The sequence below is a fragment of the Loxodonta africana genome, chromosome 6 (assembly GCF_030014295.1).
Source record: "Loxodonta africana isolate mLoxAfr1 chromosome 6, mLoxAfr1.hap2, whole genome shotgun sequence".
NCBI classification, from domain to species: Eukaryota; Metazoa; Chordata; class Mammalia; order Proboscidea; family Elephantidae; genus Loxodonta; species Loxodonta africana.
This window is the reverse complement of record NC_087347.1, coordinates 39,016,905-39,042,618: the sequence shown is the minus strand read 5'-3', so window position 1 is coordinate 39,042,618 and position 25,714 is coordinate 39,016,905. Positions and strand designations below refer to the sequence as shown.

Genomic DNA, 25,714 nt, shown 5'->3' with positions numbered 1-25,714 from the left:
GAGATATAAAAGAGAGAATCAAGCAGAGTGGAGACGGATCTCATACTACCAAGAAAGAAGCTGCGAGCAGAGCATGTCCTTCGGGCCCAGGGTCCCTGTGCTGAGAAGCTCCTAGGCCAGGGGAAGATTGATAACAAGAACCTTCCCTCAGCAATGACACAGAGAGAAAAAGCCTTCCCTGGGAGCTGGCACCCTGTATTTGGATATTTAACCTCCTAAACTATGAGAAAATCAATTTCTCTTTGTCAAAACCATCCATTTGTGGTATTTCTGTTATAGCACCACTAGATATCCAAGACAGTGGCTGTCTGGTAGATTCCAACTCACAACAACCCAATGTGTATCAGAATAGAGTTGCGCTCCATAGAGTAGATTTCTAGGCCTTTCTTCCCAGGCATGTCTGGTTGGACTCAAACCTCTAACCTTCTGGTTAGCAGCTGAGACAATTAACCTTTTATACTACCCAGAGATTCTCATAGGCAGTCTGATTTTCAGATATAAAAATAGAGTCCAGGGTCTATGTAATGCCAATAACTGATCCGGGCATTTGTTTTTGGTTTTTCCATTAGTTTATTTGGTTTCATGTAGATACTACATTTATCTTCCTTTCTGAGATTCCTCATCCATAAATTAGAGATAAAGACTCTTGTGTATTTCACAGGACTTTGTTCTGGGGAAAAAAAAAAGCTGCTTTAAAAATATCAAGAGCCATAAAACTTTCATATTCTTTGACCTAGTATCTGTGCTTCTGGAAATTTACATTGAGAAAATAAGTTAAAGTATGAAGAGAGTTTTATGCACTGAGATGCAGCCTTATTTATAATATGAATATGTTAAATATTATAATATTTAGATATAACCTAAGTGTGCAATATTAGTGCTAAGCCTATGTAAATGATGATATGTGATTTATTGCAATGGGGTAGTATTCATCCACTAGAATAATGGTTGTGAAAAGTTTTTAAAAGCATAGGAAACTGTTTATATCCTAAAGGAACAAAAAAATAAAATAATAAAATACATAAAAAAAAAAATACAGAGAAGAGGAAAAATATAAAAATATATTCCAAAACGCTATTACCTTTAGCTGGTGATTTTCCTCCTTAACTCAGATCTTCTTTGTTTTCCAAATAATCTACTGAGAACATGCATAACACTTTTATTTAAAAAGTGATTGCCAAGTCCAGAGTTGGCTCAGGCAGGGAGCTCAATGAGATGACGTCCATTGGATGCTCCTCATGACCGCACTTAAGAAAAACATTTAAAATCTGTCTGTCTTTATTGGCTGTTTTCATTTTCACTATTAATTACTGGTACAAAATTAACATAATTTTATACAAAATATTTTGTATAAATATTTTACACAAAATTAACATAATTTTACCACCTCAAAGCATAGGTTAGCTGCAATTTTAGATACTTTTTGCTCAGTATGGTACATAGTGATGATGGAAAATCTAAAATGAATGAAGATTAGAAGCATTATTTTTCTCTTGGGCATTTAAGGGGTTGTCTCTTACATAGCATATACCTTCTCTAAAAGTATAAATCTGTATAATCATTTGAGATTTAGCAATATGAATCAAATACCTTGAATATTTTCATTCTCTCTGATTTACTTATTCTTCTTCCTAAAATACAACTCAAGGAAATAATTCAAAATGAGGGCGAGGACTTATGCCAAAAGTTATTAGCTCAAGAATTGTTTCCAATAGCAGAAAAAAAAAAGGGGGGGGGGAACAGGTTTAATATTCAGTATTTAAATAAACGATGCCATATAATATATACTTACTGTCGAGTATTAGGAGCCCTGGTGTCACAGTGGTTAAGAGCTTGACTGCTAACCAGAAGGCTGGCAGTTCAAATCCACTTTGGAAACCCTATGGGCCAATTCTACAGTGTCCTATAGAGTCACTATGAGTCGGAATTGACTCAGCAGCAACAGATTTTAACAGTCAAATATTATTCAGTCATTAAAAGTAATATTTACAAGGAGTTCTCATTGGTTTGAGGAAATGCCTCTGATAGAATATAGAACACAAAGGATTGAATACAAAATTATGTATAGATATAATCTGCAATATGTTTAAGAAAAAAATATGCATGGATAAAAGACTGGAAGGAAATATGCCAAAACGTCAACAGTGGTTAACTCAGAAAGGTAGGATTATTGAGGATTGGTTCTTCTGTCTCTTCTTCTCCTACTTTTTTCCCTCTGTACTTCCTAAATTTTCCACTATGAGCAGAGGCTAATTTTGTAAGCAGAAAAACAAAGTTCCATAGTACATTACTATCATGAAATAGTCATGTAACTGTTTTTCACTAAGTGTTTAAAAAAGAGAATTTACTTCAATCTTCATTAGATTTTTGCCTCTTTATACAGTCTAGTCAAAATTTCACCAGATACTCTTTGATCTGCAGCATTTATTAATAAATGTGCCCCGAAGGATCATTTTCTCTGTTAAACATTTTATGAGTTACTGTTCAAAAAGAATACACAAAGTATAATAATCTTTTCATTTGATTGGTGAGATGAGACTGCGAGTAATTTGGGGGATTAGCCAGCTCTTTTCTTCCCTCTCTGCATGTATTAGGCATCCGCAAGAAATTGCCCAGAAACAGGGAACGGCCTTTTCTAAGTATGTGGTTTAAACATTCACTTGAATCAAGTATTTGAGTTTCAGAGGTTTAAGCATTGTGTTTAATTTCACATAAAAAGGATAAGCACGTCTAACATCAGGGGCTTTCACTGGAATACCTAGCCCATTCACTTTTTTGCATATTTGATGGACCTGATTCTTTCCTGGCTGCTTAGAGACTGCAAGAGAAAATTCAGAGAGAACCCCTGACACTAGTGTCTTAGAGGTGGCTTGAAAATCTGCTTCCAATTATAAATACCGTCAACGCTGGACTTAGGAGGCAAAATACTCACACATTGTGTGGACATCGGTGGGTGCTGAGTGGGTCCAATTATTTTTCATTTATATTCCTGACTATATTGTGAAATGAGAAGCCCTAGTGGTGCAGTGGTTAAGTGCTCCACTGCTAACTGGAAGGTCAGTAGTTTGAACCTCTGGGAAAAAGATGTGTAGTCAGCTTCTATAAAGATTTACAGCCTTGGAAACCCTATGGGGCAGTTCTACTCTGTCCTATAGGGTTGCTATGAGTCAGAACTGCCTCCAAGGCAATCAGCTTTTTTTTCCTTTTTTTACATATATATTGTGAAATTACCAGGGGATGCGAACTCGACTTCAATAGGAATTCACCAGGTGGCTAGCCTTGCAGTTTAGTGTATCACTTTCGTACCCCACTGAGTAGATAACTGTGGTAAGGAAAAACCCAAACATTTTCTAAACTATCTGAAGGAAGAAAGAGGGTCACTCTGAGCAGGCACCATTTGTGTTCCTAACACTATTTCAAAAGCAGTTCCAATGATCTCATTTCCTAGCAGGACACAAGGGGGGGGTGGGGGTGGGGGGTGGGGGGAGGGATGAGGAAGAAGGGAGGGCTGTAGAGAGACCCTTTTCATTTTTATAATTTCCTCTCCTCTCTCCATTTTGAAAAAGCTTTAAAATTATTTTCTAGTGACTTTATAATACTGATACTTATTTTGTCCCCTTTGTAGTCCAGATCAACCCAAAAGCCGAATCGGTTGCCACGGAGTCGATTCTGACTCAGGGCAAACCCACACGTGTCAGAGTAAAACTGTGCTTCACAGGGTTTTCAGTGGCTGTGATCTTTCAGAAGCAGATCCTCAGGGCTTTCTTCGGAGGCTCCTCTGGGTAGATGCAAAACACCAAACTTCTGGTTTGTAGCTGAGTTGCTTAATCATTTGCACCATCCAGGTAGTTCAAACCAGAGGTAGATAATTTTTTAAAAATGGGCTAGTAAATATCTCATACGTATCTTCTAGAGTGTATATAAAAACGGCATGGGGGCAGTGTCTGACCTCCTCTAGCTTCACAAGGGGGAAGGAGAATCAAGAACAACCCAAGGCTGATTTCTATGAGGCAGAGGTCAGATATGCCTCCTCTCTCCGCCATCATTACCAATTCTGACAAAAACCACCCCTCCCACAGCACTCTCTACTTCTCTGCTAGGTTCGATAATTCATTGCAATGGCCACACAGAACTCACAGACCATGCTTACAATTATGGGATTTATTAAAGTTACAATTCAGGTTCAGGAATACTCAAGAATACAGTTCTGCTATCAGGACAGCCTCTCCCCGGCTGTGCCAGCAGCCACGCCTCTTCCTGGCCCTAGGCCTTTGCCCAAATGCTCTCAGCTTTCTCTCTCTCCATGAGCTGAGAAGCCCACCACACTATCTCCTGCTCTGGGAGTTTCTCCCACCGCTGCTTTTCAGGCTTATAGCTCACTCTCTCTCTCTAGGTCTCCGGTTTCCAGGAGCTTCTCAGCGCAGGGATTTGGGGTCCAAAAGACGTGCTAGCCCTCTTTCCTTGGTGGTGGTGGTATTCTCTCTTTCCTGCCTTGGGGTGGCTCATTTCAAGCAGGGCAGGATGGCAAAACCGACCAATCCCCTTGGTGGGCTATAATCACCCTAGCATACAGTCCTGCCTGATTACTTGGGGTGGGAGTTACAAGACCACGGCTAGAAACCCCACACACAAAAGTGATCCATCATACTACAGTGTAACAAAATGTATTTTAGCCTATGCAGGGAAGCCTTCAGGAAATAGAAAATAAGACTAGGATGACAGTATTTATCTTAAAGGTTGTTGTTAAGATTAAATGAGTTACTATATATAAAGTACATCCTTAGAACAGTGCCTAGCATACATATTTGCAAGTAAAATGTTGGCTATTACTATGGCAATTTTTGAGTTCAGAATTCTCCCTCCCTTGACCTCATTGCATTAGTGCACGATTTAATTGGCAGTTAATCAGGCTCTAGCTGATCATACCTTGTGTTAGTCATCTTGTGCTGCTATAACAGAAATACCACAAGTGGATGGCTTTAACAAAGAGAAGTTTATGTCCTCACAGTAATGTAGGCTAAAAGTCCAAATTCAGGGCATCAGCTCCAGGGGAAGGCGTTCTATCTCTGTCAGCTCTGGAGGAGGGTCCTTGTCCTCAATCTTCCCCTGGTCAAGGAACTTCTCAGGCACAGGGACCCTGGGTCCAAAGGATGCGCTCTGCTCTCAGCTCTGCTTTCTTGGTGGTACGAGGCCCCCATGTCTCTCTGCTTGCTTCTCTCTTTTATACCTCAAGAGATTGCCTCAAGACACAATCCAATCTTGTAGAATTACTAGTCCTGCCTCACTAACACAACTGGCACCCATCCTCCCTCATTAATATCATAGAGGCAGGATTTACAACATACAGGAAAATCACACAATACCTGGAATCAAGGCCCAGCCAAACCGATACACACACTTTTGGGGGGACATAATTCAATCCATGACATACCTCATGCCTTGTTATTTAATGATTATTTTGCCTTTTGTGGTTCATGTCTCATTCTCTTAGATTTTAAACTCCATAGAAAGAAATCTATTTTTCTGGTACTACTACCAAATACTACTTTTGCACAGAGTAAGTAGTAAGAGCACTTACCCATTCAGTTGTTGAGGGGTTAAATAAAATAATAATATAAAGTGCCTTGACCAGCACCAAACATACAGCACTCAGTAAGGATTAACACGTTATTATAAAAATGCATATTTGCTGATTAGTTGATAAAGCCATGAAATGTGCTTCTGAAACGTTATGGGTAGACTGAATTTTTATGAATTTTAAACACACTGGGGATGTATATATTTTCTTTACAAAATGATAATATCTTTTGTAAAGCAATCAGACTCAATATATTACTTGTACCGAAATGTATTTTTATATTGAAATTGCTCACTCTGAAGCATTCTTGCTTATTAAAACAATTCAATGAATGGAAAATATTAGAAATGAATCCCAGAATAGCATGGAGAAACATTTTGCCCCTCAACCATTACAATTTTAATAACATTTATTTCTTTTAATATCCTTCTAAAATTAATTTTCACTGTTTTAGCTAATCATTTAGACCATCCCATCTCATGAAGTTTTTATAAGGACAAGTTAAATAGCATAAAATTCATTCAACAATGTAATAAAACATTTACAATTTTGAGGACAAAGAGCTATGTTAAATTCAAATTATTATTATTAATATAAGCAACAATCAACAATAATAAATGTACCTCCAAGTGATAAAGTAGTAGGATTGTGTAGAGAAATTGATTTCCATTACAGCAGTTTATTGTGGTACATGGTGCTAAATGAACCAGGTAAAAAAATTAAAATTTAGTCAGTCCAGTTATCAGAGTTATGTAGGTGTTATGAATGTAACTTAAGTTTTAATTAATTCCATCAAAGCATTTCATAGTTTGGCATTGTTTGAGGATAATACCAGTTGAATAGCTAAGTTATTCTCTGTACACTTTCATTTTTCAATTTCAGTGCAGCTAAATAGGGCTTTTTCTTTGCTTTGCTTTGAACTGCTATTTATTAAGCATGGACTATGTGTCAGAAATTGCGCTTATTGTTTAACATGGATTGGCAATCCTCATAAAACTTCTTTTTGAAGGTACTATTGTTCTCCCTGTTTTACAGATAAGGAAAGGAAGGCTTAGAGAAAGGGCAGATACCATACTATGAATACTTGGGCGGGGGGGCGGGGCTTGGGGAATGCAGGAAAATAGATTTAAATCACTGAAGTAATTACTCAGACCTAAATTCACTTCGGTCGAGTTGATTCAGAATCACAGCGACCCTGTAGGACAGAGCAGTACTGCCCATAGGGTTTCTAAGGCTGTAATCTCTACAGGAGCAGACTGCCACATCTTTCTCCTGAGGAGCGGCTGGTGGGTTAGAACTGCCAACCTTTTGGTTCGCAATCCAGCACTTAACCACTGCACCACCATTACAGCCCTAAAAAGGTATTTCCAATGACTCCTAACTTTGAAATGTTAGCTAATGAGATCTCTAACACATTTCCTTACAATGGCAGGGTCACTACATTGACCAAAAGCTGGGACCCCAGTCTCCAAACTCTCGTACCCTAGTGCTTTTCACATAGAATTCACTCAATAAGTATTTGTTGGGTAAATGTATATTATCAATTACTGTGCTCTCATAATGAAAATATAACCCCATTTCTTGCTTAAAGGAAGCCTTTCAGCTAAGGAACAAAAACGTGGACCAAATGTTTGTGTGGCTAGAGATAAGAGTGCTGTGTGACTTACTAACTGTACGACTTTTTGCAAGTTAATTTCTCTGGGAATCAGTCTCCTCATTTGTAAAACATGAATAATAACACTTCACAGGGTTGTAATGAGACTGAAATTATTTAATGTACATGAATGTGTTCTGTTAAGTCCTAGCGCAATATCTGACATAGAATAGGCACTGAATAGTTTTTATCAAGCTGTTTGTTAAAAAGATAAACCTCTGCATAAACATCAGTTCTTATCATTATATGCAGTGCAGTGGTTAACAGTGCAGAATCTTCAGTCAGACTGTTGTTATTGTTAGGTGCTGTCAAGTTAATTTCAACTCAAAGTTACTCCATGTGACAGAGTAGAACTGCTCAAAGGGTTTTCTCAGCTATAATTTTTATGGGAGCAGATAGCCAGATCTTTCTCTCACGGAGCCGCTGGGTAGGTGGATTCGAACCACCAACCTTTCAGTTAGCAAAAAAGCACTTAACTGTTGCACCACGAAGGCTCCTTTCAGTCAGACTTGCCCATTCGTTGTTCATTGCCGTGGAGTCGGTTCCAAGTCAGGACAACCCTGCCAGAGTTTAAATCCCAATAACACTTTAACTGTGACTCAGTTTCTTTAGCTCTGAAGTGGGGATAATAAGAGTCCCTATCACAGGAGTTTGGAGAGAAGTAAATTAACAGTGCTTGACTTAGAACAGTGCCTGACTCATAATAAGTTTCAGCATATTAAAGCTTAGCTATTACTTCTTTTGCAAATTTTGAAGTATTTTTATCTGCAACTTCTTGTTGAATTATCCAAGCCTCCCTATGAAGTTGGAGTGATTGTCCTCAACTTACAGATGAAACTGCAGCTCAGAGTGGCTCAGTGGTTTGCCCAAGATCTTACAATTAGTAAATGGCAGAGCCAAGACTTCAACACTGGCATTTGCCCTACAAACCCTGTGCACATTGCTTTCTACTACCTTCTCCATCAACCTGCCGTCCTGGAGACATCCAGCTCCTTCAGCACATTTGTCTTACATTCTTCCCTTTGCAGATCCCTAGCTGAGCATACACAAGACGATGTGGACAAGACAGTAAGTTCCTGGAGGAGCTTGGAGACTTACAACTATAACAAATACCACCCCATTGAGGAGGTGAGGTTGGGGGAGTGTCACAGTCTACTTTAAGGTGGGGAGGATGGTTCGTGGTTAATGTTCATAGACTAGAGAGGCTCAAAATGTGAGGTCGAGATTGGCCTGTCTACTGAGTTTGAGAGATTCCCAAATATGCCTACAAATTCCCACCACCATGAAGCTACAAAACCTGGTGATAGGAAATAAAAAAGCAAAGTAAGAGTAACAAAGAAAAAAGAGGAAAAGGACGCACCAACGAGCCAGTTTTGCTGGTATGACCATAACCAGAATTAATCTTTACCCTTGTTTATCAAGTTCCTAGAAAGTTTAAGCAGGGTAGAGTCGTTGTGTATATGGGTGTGGGATGAGGGATGGAGAAGCCTTTAGAATGAGTCACATTTAGCTGAAAATGAAGCATTCTTGTAGGATGCAAGGGACACAGGCAGCAATTATTAAGAGGGGAAAACTTTTTCAAAGGAATATTTGTGTTGCTATGGTTTGGTGACTTTTAAAAATGGGTACTGTGAAAAACTGGCTCATATACACTTTATGTATGTATGTGTGTGTATATATATATATATATATCTTGATACTCCTATGCAAATATTTTTCAGGTATACATTTCTAAAAATAAAATTGCTGGGTTAAAGGACATGCGCATTTAAATTTTGTATTACAAATGGACAAGTTTTCCTCCAAACAGGCTTTACCAATTTATACTCTCAGCATTAGGGAATATATTGATATTTTTCTAGAGTTTTTTCAAAAAGTGTAAGAAAAAAATTAAATTTTCTTCTGCAAAAATCACCCCAAAGTACTAAAGATTCCATGATATTGAACAAGGTCCAGTATGGCCTGCAGGGAGCTTAGGTTCTTGTATCAGAGATGGGTTCATGCCTGGCACGGCCACTTCCATGCTGTGTGACCTTGCCCAAGACATTTAACCTCTTTGATCCTCAGTTTTCTCATCTGTGAACTAGGGATAGTAGTACCTATGTTACAGCACTGTTGTACGATACTGATTAAGTAATTAAAAAAAAAATAGCTGCCACCGCTGCTCCCTGATATTTGCAGCTTTCCCAAGACTTAAGGCACTTACATTTGACCCAGTTCCATCACAGAAGCATACATGATACCCATGTGACGAGTTATTATTCTTGTGAGTTGACAGAACTGAATTGAAAGTACCCACACTATACATTATCATTGTTACGATAATGAACTTTATATATGGATACCCCCTGCTCAGATGAATGTCAACCAAAATGCTAAAATTTTGAAATAGTAAATTAGTATTCCCTATTAATTTTTATTATTTACCATAACTATAGTCATTCAGAGACTCCAACTATAATTATTAAATGTGGGGGATATCCTATGACATGCTGATGATTCTGTCTTAATATTTCTTACGGCTGTGAATTCTTTTATTTCATTTGCCCTAACAGAACTCCAAGTCACTGACTTACAGGCTACAGGGTAAGACCCTTCATTTCTAGCCATGGTGTAAGACTTGTAATTAAATCAGCATCTATTCAGGTCTACTCAGCTGAGTTATAATGATAAATTTGGGCTTCATTTAGAAATTCTGTTGGCATGTTCTATGGAGGACATACCCAGCTTTTCTCTAATCTTGAAACCATGGCCATTATTAGCAAAGCATATTGTTGGGATCTGTAAAAACTATAGAAGATCCTGCAAAATGAGCCTGAACTGAAATTTCTGGCATGAATTAGGTGCCTCATGGAAGCTAAATCTGGTGGCCATTTTGAAGGGCGTGCTGTTGTACAATGTTTCAGAAGTGTTTTCAGGGGATTATTGAAATTGTTAATTCAGTTCAATAGGGTACCCTAAGACTTGGTGGCAGAGTAGACCTTTAAAGGAAAAGGGAAACTTTGGTGAAGGGTAAGATAGTACACAATACTGGGGAAGCCAGCACAATTTGTACAAGGCAAGGTCATGGATGGTTCATAGATACATCCAAACTCCCTGAGGGACTGAATTACTGGGCTGAGGGCTGTGGGGACCATGGTCTCAGGGAACATCTAGCCCAATTGGCATAACATAGTTTATAAAGAAAATGTTCTACATTCTAGTTCGGTGAGTAGCGTCTGGGGTCTTAAAAGCCTGTGAGCGGCCACCAAAGATACTCCACTGTTCTCACCCCTTCGGGAGCAAGGAGAATGAAGAAAACTAAAGTCACAAGGGAAAGATTAGTCCAGCGGATGAATGGACCACAACTACCGTGGCCTCCACTAGTCTGGACAGAGCTGGAGAAAAATGTAGAACAAAATTTTAACTTACAGAAAAAAGACCAGACTTACTGGCTGACAGAGACTAGAGAAAAATATAGAACAAAATTCTAACTCACATGAAAAAGACCAGACTTACTAGTCTGACAGAGACTGGAGAAACCCCAAGGGTATGGCCCCTGGATACCCTTTTAGCTCAGTAATGAAGTCACTCCTGAGGTTCACCCATTAGTCAAAGATTAGACAGGCTCATAAAACAAAATGAGACTAAAAGGGCACACCAGCCCAGGGGTAAGGGCTAGAAAACAGGAGGGGCCAGAAAAGCTGGTAATAGGGAACCCAAGGTAGAGAAGGGAGAGTGTAGACATGTCATGGGGTTTTTAACCAATGTTATAAAACAATATGTGTACTGTTTAATGAGAAGCTGGTTTGTTCTGTAAACCTTCATCTAAAGTACAATAAAAAAAAGAAAATGGAGAGGGTAATAATCCATTAGTTTAGTTTTCTATTTTGTTTACCACACAGATGTTGTAATCCAGAGCAGAGTACAGAGTTCACTATTTTAGTGAAAGAAGCAGTTATCTTAATCTGAGAGCAACAAATGATCTTATCGATACCCACAGTCCTCCCTGGCTGTTTCAGATCTATCAGTGGATGAGCCAGATAAGTGAGAAGTACAAGGATGTGGTGACACAGCATTTCCTAGGAATGACCTATGAGACCCGACCCATGAATTATTTGAAGGTGAGTGAAAGATTACCTGACTGGGTGGATCTTTCCCTCTCAATCCAAAGATTTTTTTTTTTTTTTTTTACTACTTGGGGGCTTGTATTAACTTCCTAGGGCTGCCATGATAAAATACCTAAACTGGATGGCTTAAAACATCAGAAATATATTGTCTCACAGTTCTGGAGGCTGGAAGTCCAAATTCAGTATGTCAATAGGGCCATGCTCACTGTGAAGGCTCTGCAGGAAGAGCCTTTCTTGTCTTTTCCAGTTTTTGGTAGGCCCATGGGCTCCTTTGCTTACAGATGCAATCTTTACTTCCATCCTAACTTGGCATTCTTCCCTGTCTATATCTCTGTGTATCTTCTCCTCTTGTATAAGGATACCACTCATGTTGGATTAGGACCCACCTCCTCCAGTATGACCTCTTGTTATCTTACTGATAACATCTTCAAAGACCCCATTTCCAAACAAGGTCATATTCATGGGTGCTGAGAGTTAGGACTTTAACGTATCTTTTTTGGGGACAAAATTCAACACATAACAGAGGTCTAGTAAAAAATGTGGAAATGATTAAGAGAGGTAATACAGAAAGGCCTTTTTCCACCCCAAATTTTAGAATTTAAAATATCTAGATACTTAAGCCTTAATCATCTGGGTAGAATCAAGTTCAGGGGTAGAGAATTTAAGATGGATGGGTGGGACCATGGGGCTAGAACTTAAAAACAGTAAGGCCAGGGAGTGGAGAGCTCATTTCTTTTTCACGCTGTGCCTCCTTTGTTCCCACCAAGACCGAGGAACTTAGAATGGTGGACTTTGGCTGCACAGGAATGTAGGAATTCTAGTTGGTTTTCCACCTGTGCTCTGTGAAGACCTGTGTTCTCCTTCAGCGATGGGAGAAAGGGGGTGGATAAGTGGAAAATCCCCATTTATGCTTAAACCAGAGCCCGTTCACTGTTCATCTACATTTCGAGTTTTTTATAAAGTGTTATTTGTTTTTATAACAGGGTTTTTCCATAAAAAATATTTGAAAACCACAGATCATATAACTCCTTCATTCTATGGTTGATGTACAAAGGCCTAGAGAAGTGAAGCAACTTATGTGAGGTCACACAGCCAGCTAGTAGCAAAGCCAGGGTATTAACTAGATCTCCAGGCTCCCCTACTCCTTTTGCATGTGACATGTTGAAAGGTGTTTGGGGCCAAATATCCACTTTTCTGCAGGGTCAGGACTTATGGTCTCCTAGTTCTGAACAGGTGATTTTCAATCCTGGCTATACATTTAAATAATTTGAGGAACTGCCAAGAAATACTGACACCTGGGCCCTCCCGCAGAGGTCCTGACTTAATTGGCCTGGGATGGGGATCAAGGAACAACATGTTTTGAAGTTCTCTAGATGGTCCTAATATGTAGACAAGTTTGACAACCACTGCACCAGGGCTTCAAACTGGCTCTTGCAGTTTCAGCTACCTGCTGAGAACTTGCATTTCCACCCCAAATATACTGAATCAGAATCTACATTTTAGCAAGAGCCCCAGCATAAGAATCACCTGGAGATCTTGTTAAAATGGGTTCAAACCGGAATGAACTTGTTCAAAACCCTGGTTTTTACAAGCCTTCCTACTGGTGATTTTTTTTTCTTTAATTTTATTTTGTTTTAGATGAAACTTTACAGCACAAATTAGCTTCTCATTTAAAAATTTGTACACAAATTGTTTTATGATATTAGTTGTAATCCCCGCAATATGTCAGTACTCTCCTTTCCTTTTACACTCTGAGTTCCCCACATCAATTCGTCCAGGCTTCCTGTTCCTTCCTGCCTTCTCACCTTTGCTTTTGGGCTCGTGTTGCCCATTCGATCTCATATACTTGATGGAACTAAGAAGCATGCTCCTCACAAGTATTATTGTTTGTTTTATAGGCCTATGTAATCTTTGGCTGAAAAGTGGGCTTCGGGAATGGTTTCAGTTCTGGGTTAGCAGGATTCCTCCAGTCTCTGTCAGACCAGTAAGTCTGGTCATTTTTCGTGAATTTCATTTTTTTTCTATGTTTTTCTCCTGCTTTGTCTGGAACTTTCTATCCTTTGAACTGATATTTCCCTTGTGTCTGTGGTTTTCTTCATTCTCCTTTGCTCCGAACATGATAGGTCCAGTAGATGTATCTTAGATGGTCTCCTACAAGCTTTTAAGACATCAAAGGCTGCTCACCAATGTAGGATGTAGAACATTTTCTTTATAAGCTATGTTATGCCAATTGACCTATATGTCCCCCAAAACCACAGTCCCCGGCCCTAAGCCCCAGTAAGTTGGTACCTCAAGGTGTTTAGATGTGTCTAAGAAGCTTCTATGGCTTTGCCTTGGTCAGGTTGTGCTGACTTTGCCTAAATTATGTGTTGTCTTTCCTTCCAGATTCAACATTTATCTATTATCTAATTAGTGATTTCTCCTCCCCACCCCTATCCTCCCTCGTAACCATCAAAGATTGTTTTTTTCTGCATGTAAATCTTTTCTAGAGTTTTTATAATAGTGGCCTCATACAATTGTTGTTGTTAGGTGCCATTGAGTTGATTCTGACTCATAGCGGACTCTATGCACAACAGAATGAAACACTGGCCGATCCTGTGCCATACTTACAACTGTTGTTATGTTTGAGCCCATAGTTGCAGGCACTGGGTCATTCCATCTCATTGGGGGTCTTCATCTTTTTCACTGACCCTCTACTTTACCAAGCATGATGTCCTTCTCCAGGGACTGATCCCTTCTGACGACATGTCCAAAGTATATGAGACATAGTCTTGCCATTCTTGCTTCCAAGGAGTGTTCTGGTTGTACTTCTTCCAAGACAGATTGGTTTGTTCTTTTCGCAGTCCATGGTATAGTCAATATTCTTTGCCAACACCACAATTCAAAGGCGTCAATTCCAAGACAGATTGGTTTGTTCTTTTGGCAGTCCATGGTATAGTCAATATTCTTTGCCAACACCACAATTCAAAGGCGTCAATTCTTCTTAGGTCTTCCTTATTCACTGTCTGGTTTTCGCATGCATATGGCGCGATTGAAAACACCATGGCTTGGGTCAGACACACCTTATTTTTCAAGATGACATCCTTGCTTTTCAAGTCCATGAGAGCCAAAGTATGACCTTAAGCATATGCCACTTGAATTTAGAGATCATCTGAAGAATAGATTTGACACACTGAACACTGATGACCTAAGACCAGACAAGTTGTGCAATGGCATCATACATGAAGAATGCAAGAGATCATTAAAAAGACAGGAAAGAAAGAAAAGAGACTCTAAAACTTGCTCTTGAACGTCGACTAGCAAAAGGAAAAAACCATGAAGTAAAAGATCTGAACAGAAGACTTCAAAGGGCGCCTTGAGAAGACAAAGTATTATGATGACATGTGCAAAGACCTGGAGGTAGAAGACCAAAAGGGATGAAGATGCTCAGCATTTCTCAAAGAACTGAAGAAAAAATCCAAGGCTCAAGTTGTGATACTGAAGGATTCTATGGGGAAAATATTAAACAATGCAGGAAGCATCAAAAGAAGATGGAAGGAATACACAAAGACTCACACAATATCTGTCCTATTGTAATTGACTTATTTCACTCAGCATAATGCCCTCCAGATTCTTGTATGTTGTGAGATATTTTGCAGATTCATCATTGTTCTTTATCATTGTGTACTATTACATTGTGTGTATGTACCATAATTTCTTTATCCATTCATCTGTTAATGGGCACTTAGATTGTGTTTCTATCATTTTGCTGTTATGAATAGTGCAGCAACAAACATAGGTGCATATATGTCTATTCATGTGACAGATCTTATTTCTCTAGGAATATTCCCAGGAATGCTGATCATATGGTATTTCTATTTCTAGCTTTTAGAAGAGGTGCCATGTTGTTTTTCATAGTAGTTGTATCATTTTACACTCCCACTAATAGTGCATTAAGAGTTTCCATCTCACCGCAACCTCTCCAACATTTGTCTTCTTTTTTTTTGATTGGTGCCAGTAATGTTGGAGTGAGATGGTATCTCATTGTAGTATTGATTTGCGTTTTTCTAATGGCTAATATCGCAAGCATTTCCTCATGCATTCTGTTGGCTGCCTGAATATCTTCTTTGGTGAAGTGTCTGTCCATATCCTTTGCCCATTTTTAAATTGGATTATTTGTCTATTTGTTATTGAGGTATTGAAGTATTCTATAGATTTTAAAGATTAGGCCCTGTTCTGATATGCCATAGCCAATTTTTTTTTCCCAGTCTGTAGGTTCTGTTTTTACTCTTTTGGTAAAGACTTCTTTTTTAAATTGTGCTTTAAGTGAAAGTTTACAAATTAAGTCAGTCTCTCACACAAAAATTTATATACACCTTGCTATGTATTCCTAGTTGCTCTCCCCCTAGTGAGACAGCACACTACTTCTCTCTACCCTGTATTCCCTGTGTCCATTCAGTCAGCTTCTGTCCCCATCTGATTTCTCATCTCCCCTCCAGACAGGGGCTGCCTACATAGTCTCCTATATCTTCTTGAGCCAAGAAGCTCACCCCTCACTAGTATCATTTTCTATCTTATAGTCCAGTCCAATTCTTGTCTGAAGAGTTGGCTTTGGAATTGTTCCAGTCTTGGGCTAACAGAAGGTCTGGGGACCATGACCTCTGGAGTCCTTCTAGTCTCAGTCAGACCATTACGTCTGGTCTTTTTACGAGAATTTGATGCCTGCATCCTCTCCTGCTCCATCAGGGATTCTCTGTCGTATTTCCTGTCATGGCAGTCATCAGTTGTAGCTAGGCACCATCTAGTTCTTCTGGTCTCAGGTTGATGTAGTCTCTGATTTATGTGACCCTTTCTGTCTCTTGGGCTCATAATTACCTTGTGTCTTTGGAGATCTTCACTCTCCTTTGCTGCAGGTCCCCAGACCCCCACCCCTGCTACTCTGGCCTTCAAAGAATTCCGTTTATTCAGGAAACTGCTTTTAGTTTAGTCCAGTTGTGTTGACCTCTCCTGTATTGTGTGTTGTCTTTCCCTTCTTGGTGAAGTCTTTTGATAAGCATTAAGTGTTTAATTTTTAGGAGCTCCCAGTTATCTAGTTTATCTTTTGGTGTTTGTGCATTGTTTTTCCATTTATGTAGGTCTTTTTTGGTTTCTTGTAGTTTTCTTTGTATAGGCATTTTATGTACCTGGTAGATTTATTCCTAAGTATTTTTTTTTTTTTAGAAGCTATTTATTATAAATGCTATTGTTTTCCTTTCCTAAGTTCTCTTTGTTGGTGTATAGGAATCCAGCTGATTTTTGTATGTCTATCTTGTACCCTGCTATTCTTCTGAATCTTCCTATTAGTTTCAGTAGTTTTCTTGTGGAATCTTTCAGGTACCCTATGCATAGTATCATATCGTCTGCGAATAGTGACAGTTTTACCTCTTACTTTACAGTTTGGGTGCTTTTTCTTTCTTTTTCTTGCCCTATTGCTCTAGCTAGGACTTCCAGCACAATGTTAAATAGGAGTGGTGATAAAGGACATCCTTGTCTTGTTTCTGTTTTCAGGGGGAATGCTTTCAGCCTCTCTCTTTCAAGAATGATGTTGGTTGTTGGTTTTGTATAGATGCCCTTTATTGCGTTGAGGAATTTCCTTCTATTTTATTGAGGGTTTTTATCAGGAATGGGTGTTGGACTTTATCAAATGCCTTTTCTGCATTGATTGAGATGATCATGTGGTTCTTTTCTTTGTTCGATTTTCGTGGTGGAATATGTTGATTGATTATCTATCGTTGAACCATTCTTTCATACCTGATATAAATTCCGCTGGGTCCTGGTGTATTCATATACATGTATGTGTGTGTGTGTTGCTGAATTCTATAGGCCAGAATTTTGTTGAGAATTTTGCATCTATATTCATGAGAGATATTGGTCTGTAATCAGGTAATTTTGGTGTACCCTTAAGTTTTAGAATTACAAAGCATTTCTAACATGTTCCCTGGGTGATGCTGAACCGCTAGTGCAAAGTTTTCTTACAGAACCAAGGCCAAAGTGGTTTGGCATTAAGAATAAAATCACTTAATTAAATGCCCTCTCGCTACTTATTGTAGACATGTCAATTTACAAAGCACATCCCCAAACTTCCCAGAGTTATCTACAATTACAAACAGATCTATTGTCTCTAAAATACTATTTAACCAGGAATGGATTGATTGATTGATATATTAAACATAAGGCACCTACCTACTGCATTTTTGATAAGGCATCAAACTCTGAGCTGATTCAGCCAAAGACATCTGAACATCCTATGTCTGGGGCATGTTATAGAGAATAAACTCAGTATACAATAAAGAGGCAATAAACACAAACATAAAATTGATATATAACATACTGATAAAAGGAGCAATATAAGAGAAGATGGGTTAGGAATTGTGTTGGCAGCTTTGAAAATGAATAAAGCTGAAAGGAGAAGATTCCCTGGATATGATGGAGCCACCCCTGTATTTGTCACAATTTGTAAGTTTTACAGATAGAAGGAGAAAGCCTTCATCAAGCTAGTTCTCAATGGCTTTTCAGTGAATAGCACTGGACCAAGTCATATACAAATCCAAAACTGATATGACGGTAACAAACACGGGACTGATCATAGTCTCTTTCCACCAAAGAGACTCCATAATTGCCAGATTTGTTGCAAATCCTTAGCAGGAGTTTGAATCAAAATGAACTGGTTCAAGCCCCTGGTTGGCTGATAGTGGAGGAGTTTCTAAGGGGTAAGGGAATTTAAAAGTGTTGTTGTTAGGTGCTGTCGAGTCAGTTCCGACTCATAGCGACACTATGCACAACAGAATGAAACTCTGCCTAGTCCTGAGCCATCCTTACAATCGTTGTTATGCTCGAGCTCATTGTTGCAGCCATTGTGTCAATCCACCTCGTTGAGGGTCTTCCGCTTTTCCACTGACCCTCTACTCTGCCAAGCATGATGTCTTTCTCCAGGGACTGATCCCTCCTGACAACAAGTCCAAAGTATGTAAGATGCAGTCTCACCATCCTTGCCTCTAAGGAGCGTTCCAAGACAGATTTGTTCATTCTTTTGGCAGTCTGTGGTATATTCAATATTCTTTGCCAACACCACAATTCAAAGGCATCAATTCTTCTTCGGTCTTCCTTATTCATTGTCCAGCTTTCACATGCATATGATGTGATTGGAAATACCATGGCTTGGGTCAGGCGCACCTTAGTCTTCAGGGTGACATCTTTGCTCTTCAGCACTTTAAAGAGGTCCTTTGCAGCAGATTTACCCAATGTAATGCGTCTTTTGATTTCTTGACTGCTGCTTCTATGGCTGTTGATTGTGGATCCAAGTAAAATGAAATTCTTGACAACTTCAACCTTTTCTCCGTTTATCATGATGTTGCTCATTGGTCCAGTTGTGAGGATTTTTGTTTTCTTTATGCTGAGGTGCAATCCATACTGAAGGCTGTGGTCTTTGATCTTCATTAGTAAGTGCTTCAAGTCCTCTTCACTTTCAGCAAGCAAGGTTGTGTCGTCTGCATAATGCAAGTTGTTAATGAGTCTTCCTCCAATGCTGATGCCCCGTTTTTCTTCATATAGTCCAGCTTCTCGGATTATTTGCTCAGCATACAGATTGATAGGTATGGTGAAAGAATACAACCGTGACACGCACCTTTCTTGACTTTAAACCGATCAGCATCCCCTTGTTCTGTCTGAACAACTGCCTCTTGATCTATGTAAGGTTTCCTCAGGAGTACAATTAAGTGTTCTGGAATTCCCATTCTTCCCAATGTTATCCATAATTTGTTATGATCCACACAGTCGAATGCCTTTGCATAGTCAATAAAACACAGGTAAACATCTTTCTGGTATTCTCTGCTTTCAGGCAGGATCCATCTGACATCAGCAATGATATCCCTGGTTCCACATCCTCTTCTGAAACCGGCCTGAATTTCTGGCAGTTCCCTTTCGATATACTGCTGCAGCTGTTTTTGAATGATCTTCAGCAAAATTTTGCTTGTGTGTGATATTAATGATATTGTTTTATACTTTCCACATTCGGTTGGATCACCTTTCTTGAGGCTAGGCACAAATATAGATCTTTTCCAGTCAGTTGGCCAGGAAGCTGTCTTCCATATTTCTTGGCATAGACGAGTGAGCACCTCCCGCACTGCACCTGTTTGTTGAAACATCTCAGTTGATATTCCATCAATTCCTGGAGTCTTGTTTTTCACCAGTGCCTTCAGAGTAACTTGGACTTCTTCCTTCACTACCATTAGCTCCTGATCATATGCCACCTCTTGAAATGGTTGAACATCAACTAATTCTTTTTGGTATAATGACTCTGTGTATTCCTTCCATCTTCTTTTGATGCTTCCTGTGTTGTTTAATATTTTCCCCATAGAATCCTTCACTATTGCAACTCCGGGCTTCAATTTTTTCTTCAATTCTTTCAGCTTGAGAAATGCCGAGGGTGTTCTTCCCTTTTGGTTTTCCATCTCCAGCTCTTTGCACATATCATTATAAGTGTCTGTCAGTTTGTAGTACTGTGGGTATTCGGGTACCAGTAGGGTCACCCATGGAGGACAGGTTTCAGCTGAGCTTCCAGACTAAGACAGATTAGGAAGAAGGACCCGGCGGTCTACTTCTGAAAAGTATTAACCAGTGAAAACCTTATGAATAGCAGCAGAACATGTTAAAAGTGTTGCAGGAGATAAATGTATTTGCATCCTTTCACGGTTACGAAAGGTTCAAATAATGATTGAGATTCCGTTTTAACTAGCTTTGAATCTCAAGCCTTACCTCTCATGTACTTTGCCTCTCTGAGTGAACCCAAGGGTAAAGCTTCTATAAGGTTGTTATAGACTCAGCCGCTTAGCTTCTGGTTTAGGGGTGTATGACTTTATTTATAATTAGCATAATTTAAGGTGTAGGAAAAACCAGGCTTTGGGCAGGTCACATGGGTAGCCAGTACATGTCCAAGAACAACCAATGAGGCAACTATGGTAGGAGAGCAGGCGTACCAGAAAAAAGGGTCATATTGGTGGGCGTCTCAGTCAACAACCATGTCTCTTACTTGCCAACACAGGCAGAAAAGAGGATTTCTAAGGGAAAAAAATTTCCTGGGTGACGCAAAGCACCGAGCACTGTGTTACTAACTGAGGGGTTGGCCACTTGGACCTGCCCAGAGGTGCCTCAAAACAAAGGCCTCATGATCTGCTTCCAAAAGTTTGCAGCTCTGAAAACCACATGGAGCACAGTTCTACCCTGTAATACATGGGGTAGCCATGAATCAGAATCAACTGCATGGCAGCTGGTACTGGCAGGAGAATGAAAAACTTTTTAACTTTGAACTGGGCTCTGTGGTTTATGATAATAAGTGATTGTTTGATAATGGAGCACTGATAACCCTTCCAGATCAGCCAACCATCAAATAATCCCAAGAAGATCATTTGGATGGACTGTGGAATTCATGCCAGGGAGTGGATTGCCCCAGCTTTTTGCCAATGGTTTGTAAAAGAAGTAAGTGTCTTTCACCTCCTCATAATGGTAACTGCCACCTAAATTCCTGCCACGTCTTGATAAAAAGTGTGCTTCTTTCATGATTAGGAACTCAACTCTTTACTGAGCTACCCCCTCCCCTCATATGAAAGGGAATTAATGCCAGGGCACAATAATTAGTCTCTATTCACCTGGAGTAACAGAGGAAGAATGAGAGCCAGGAATAGGAAGAGGATTTGGAATGTGTGGCTAATTGCCTCCATGAACAACTGCTTCCTTGCCATGAGAACAGAAGAGCTAGATAGTGCCAGCTACCATTACTAAACAGTTTGATCAAAGACCCATAGAAGAATCCTGATCAAAAGGGGGAAAATGCAGAATAGAATTTTAAATTCTCATGGATTCTAGACTTTCTAGAGCCATGGAGAGTGAGCAAACACCTGAAACTATTGCCTTGATATAATCTTTAAACCTAAACCAAAAATATTTCCTGAAGTCATCTTAAAACCAACAATAGTTTAGTTTAACTATTAAAAAAAGGCCTGCCTTGAGCATTATGCTCTTTTAAGAACTATTTATATGGGACCAAATTGACAACGGAAACCCTGGTGGTATAGTGGTTAAGAGCTACAGCCGCTAACCAAAAGGTTGTCAGTTTGAATTCCCCAGGTGCTCCTTGGAAATCCTATGGGCTAGTTCTACTCTGCCTATAGGGTCGCTATGTGTCGGAATTGACTCGACAGCAGTGGGTTTTTTTTTTTTTTTTTGTAAATTGACAACAGCAACTCAAAAGATTAGATGGGAATCTTAAGAGGCAGTGAATTTTCTTTTTTTTTTTTAAATGAGGGATGAAAAACTCGGAAAAGGAAGGTAAGGAATGGTAGCACAACTCAAGAAGTGTAGTCAATATTGCTAAATTGTTCATGAAGAAACTGTTGAATTGGTGTGTTTTGCTGTGTATATTCTCAAAAACAATAGCAAAATAAATAAAATTTAGAAAAAAAGGTATTACTGAGTACCTTCACTGAAAACTAAGCTAGGTGTTATGATCTCTTTCTAGTGCAGCAAAAGTAATTTTTATTGGATATTAAACATATTTAGATGTAGAAGAAAATACATCTTGGGAGTCGGAGATGAGTCTGATTTCCAGCTCTGCCTTTTTCTAAAAGTCTTAGACAAATTTTCTAACACTAGGAGGCTTAGGTTTTCATCTATAAAAGTATGAACTGACTACTACTTGGGTCCATTGTGAGAATTAAGAGATTTAGCATATGAAAAGACCTAGCACAGTGGATTTTTGCATATTACCTATACCCTTGCCTTGTAGGGAAATAAGAAACCTTGAAAATAACAAAAGATTTTCAGTCTCTTCACAAACTCAAACATAAAGAAATCCATAAAGAGTAGTTCTCAAAGTGTGATTCCAATACCAGCAGTTTCAATCAACATCAACTGGGAACTTGGTAGAAATACAAATTTTGAGGGCTTTGGTTATTGCCAATCTTGTGAATTAGAACATGGTGTGGGGAAGGTGAGGCAGAAATATGTGTTTTTAACAAGTCCTTCAGGGGATGTTAATATGTGCTAAAATTTGAGAACCACTACCATAAAGAAGACAAATGGTATGAGCTTCTCCATGTCTCTTTCCAGAGATACAGGCAATTTGAATCCTGTGTATTCCATCTGGTGAGGCCCATATGTTTAGTTGCTGTTTGTGTTATTGAAAAAGGTATTTCCAAAGGATAGGTGGTTGGTCTTGCAAAATTCTATCATGTGATCTCTGGCGTCCTTTCTATCATCAGTCAAAACAAGGCCAGTGGCTGACTGTACAACAGACCATTAATTGCTCATATGCAAGCTCAAGTTGAAGCTGAAGAAAATTAAAACAAGTTCACGAAAGCCAAAGCACAGCCTCGAGTAGATCCTGACTGACTTTAGATGCCATTTCAAGAATAGATTTGACGCACTGAATACTAATGACTGAAGACCAGACAAGTTGTGGGAGGACATCAAGGACATCATACATGAAGAAAGAGGTCATTAAAGACACAAAAGAAATGGTTGTCTCAACAGTCTCTGAAATTTGTTTTTGAACATCGAGTAGCTAAAGCAAATGAAAGAAATGATGAAGTAAAAGAGCTGAACAGAAGATTTCAAAGGGCAACTTGAGAAGACAAAGTATTACAATGAAATGTGCAAGGACCTGAAGTTAGAAAACCAGAAGCATAGAGCAAGATTGGCATTTCTCAAGCTGAAAGAACTGAAGAAAAAATTCAAGCCTCGAGGTGCAATTTTGAAAGATTCTATGGGCAAAATACTGAACAACTCAAGAAGCATCAAAAGAAGATGGAAAGAATATACAGAATCACTTTACCAAAAAGAAATGGTCAATATTCAGCTGTTTCAGGGAGTAGCATATGATCAAAAATGGATGAATATGAAGGAAGAAGTCCAAGTTGCAATGAAGACATTGGTGAAAAACAAGGCTCCAGGAATTGATGGAATACCAGTTGAGATGTTTCAACAAACAGATGCAACATTGGAAGCGCTCACTCATCTATGCCAAGAAATTTGGAAGATGGCTACCTGGTCAACTGTCTGGAAGAGACCCATATTTATGCCCATCCCAATGAAAGGTGATCTAACAGAATGCGGAAATTATCGAACAATATCATTAATATCACATGCAGGTAAAATTTTGCTGAAGATCATTCAAAAGCAGTTGCAGCAGTACATTGACAGGGGACTGCCAGAAATTCAAATCAGATTCAGAAGAGTACATGGAACAAGGGATATCATCGCTGATGTCAGATGGATCCTGGCTGAAAGCAGAGAATACCAGAAAGATGTTTACCTGTGTTTTATTGACTATCCATAAGGCATTTGACTGTGAGGATCATAGAAAATTATGAATAGCATTGCGAAGCCTGAGAACTCCAGAACACTTGATTATGCTCGTGCAGAACCTGTACATAGACCAAGAGGCAGTCGTCCAAACAGAGCAAGGGGATACTGCACGGTTTAAAGTCAGGAAAGGTATGCATCAGGGTTGCATGTTTTCACCAGATTTATTCAATCTGTATGCTGAGCAAATAATCCTAGAAGGTGGACTATATGAAGAAGAATGCAGTATCAGGTTTGGGGGAAGAATAATTAACCACCTATGATATGCAGATGACATAACCTTGCTTGCTGAAAGTGAAGAGGACTTGAAGTTAGTGCTTTGAATTGGTTTGTTCCACTTTGAATTGGTTTGTTCCACTTCAAACCCCTGCTGAGAATTTGCATTTCTGCCCCAGATATACTGAATCAGAATCTACAGTTTAACAAGATCCCCAGGTGATTCTTATTATAATAAATTTCAAGAACCACTCTTCTACTAGTGGTTCTTAAAATTGATTCCCAACCAGCAGCATTAGCATTGCCTGGGAACTTGATAGAAGGGCAAATTCTCAGTAGGGGTTTGAACTTGAAGCAATTACTGAGGAAGATCAAAGACTACAGCCTTCAGTATGAATTACACCTCAACATAAAGAAAACAAAAATCCTTACAACTGGACCAATAGGCAACATCATGATAAATGGAGAAAAGATTGAAGTTGTCAAGGACTTCATTTTACTTGAGTCCACAATCAACACCCATGGAAGCAGCAGTTGAGAATTCAAACGACGTATTGTATTGGGCAAATCTACTGCAAAAAAATCTCTTTAAAGTGTTTAAAAGCAAAAATGTCACTTTGAGGACTAAGGTGTGCCTGATGGAAACCATGATATTTTCTTTTGCCTTACATGCATTTGAAAGCTAGACAATGAATAAGGAAGACTAAAAAAAAATTGATGCCTTTGAATTATGGTGTTGCTGAAGAATATTGAATATACCATGGACTATCAGAAGAATGAACAAATCTGTCTTGAGGATGTACAGCCAGGATGCTCCTTAGAAGCGAGAATGATGAGACAATGTCTCATGTACTTTGGACATGTTATCAGGAGGGTCCAGTCCCTGAAGATGAACATCATGCTTGGTAAAGCAGAGGGTCATCAAAAAACAGGAAGACCCTCAACGAGATGGATTGACACAGTGGCTGCAACAATGGGTTCAAACACAGCAACAATTGTGAAGATGGCAGAGGCCTGAGGCAGTGTTTCATTTTGTTGTACGTAGGGTCACTATGAGTCAGAACTGACTTGACAGCACCTAACAACAACCATAAAGAAGAAAAAGCCCCATTGATGCAATGGTTAAACACTCAGCTTCAAAAGTTCAGCAGTTCTAATCCACCCAGTGGATTCGTGGGAGAAAAGACTTGGCCATCTGCTCCCATAAAGATTACAGCCTAAAAAACTCCATGGGGCAGTTCTACTCTGTCATGTAGGGTCACTATGAGTGGGAATTGACTCTACAGCACATAACAACAACAACCATGAAGAATAGGACAACTGAAGTGGAGTTAGGGTTTGGGAATGGGATATACAATTCCCTTCTTGTAATTAAATTTAAATTGTTAGAAAATTGAGAAAAGACCTCCTAAAACCATTCCACATGCTTATCTCTTAAATTTCCAGATTCTACAAAACTACACGGACAACTCAAGGATAAGAACACTCCTTAGTCACCTGGACTTCTATATTCTTCCAGTTCTTAACGTAGACGGTTATATCTACACTTGGACCACTGTGAGTATGCTGAGTTTTATAGTGGGATGACTTCATGAACTAAATGCTTGTGCCCATGTAATGAAAGACATCCCATTTGGGATCAAGTATCCTCTTTTTAGTTGACAATCTAAGTAAAGCTTAAGATTGAGGAAGGCACGATGAGTTGTAATTGACTTGGAAGGCAACTGGTAAGGCCTCTTTAGGAATCCCTGCGTGGTGCAAACGATTAGTGCACTAAGCTGC

General features: G+C 39.2%; 1 protein-coding gene across 1 annotated transcript in view; it reads left to right on the top strand.

Moving 5' to 3' along the window:
• The first annotated feature begins 8,063 nt into the window (after window positions 1-8,063).
• CPO (carboxypeptidase O) overlaps window positions 8,064-25,714 on the top strand; it is a 32,062-nt gene continuing 14,411 nt past the window's right edge. Inside the window, exons 1-4 of the mRNA XM_023542056.2 lie at window positions 8,064-8,360; window positions 11,234-11,335; window positions 20,729-20,833; window positions 25,379-25,489. Of these exons, the coding sequence (XP_023397824.1) occupies window positions 8,064-8,360; window positions 11,234-11,335; window positions 20,729-20,833; window positions 25,379-25,489 (615 nt within the window). The remainder of the gene's footprint in view (window positions 8,361-11,233; window positions 11,336-20,728; window positions 20,834-25,378; window positions 25,490-25,714) is intronic.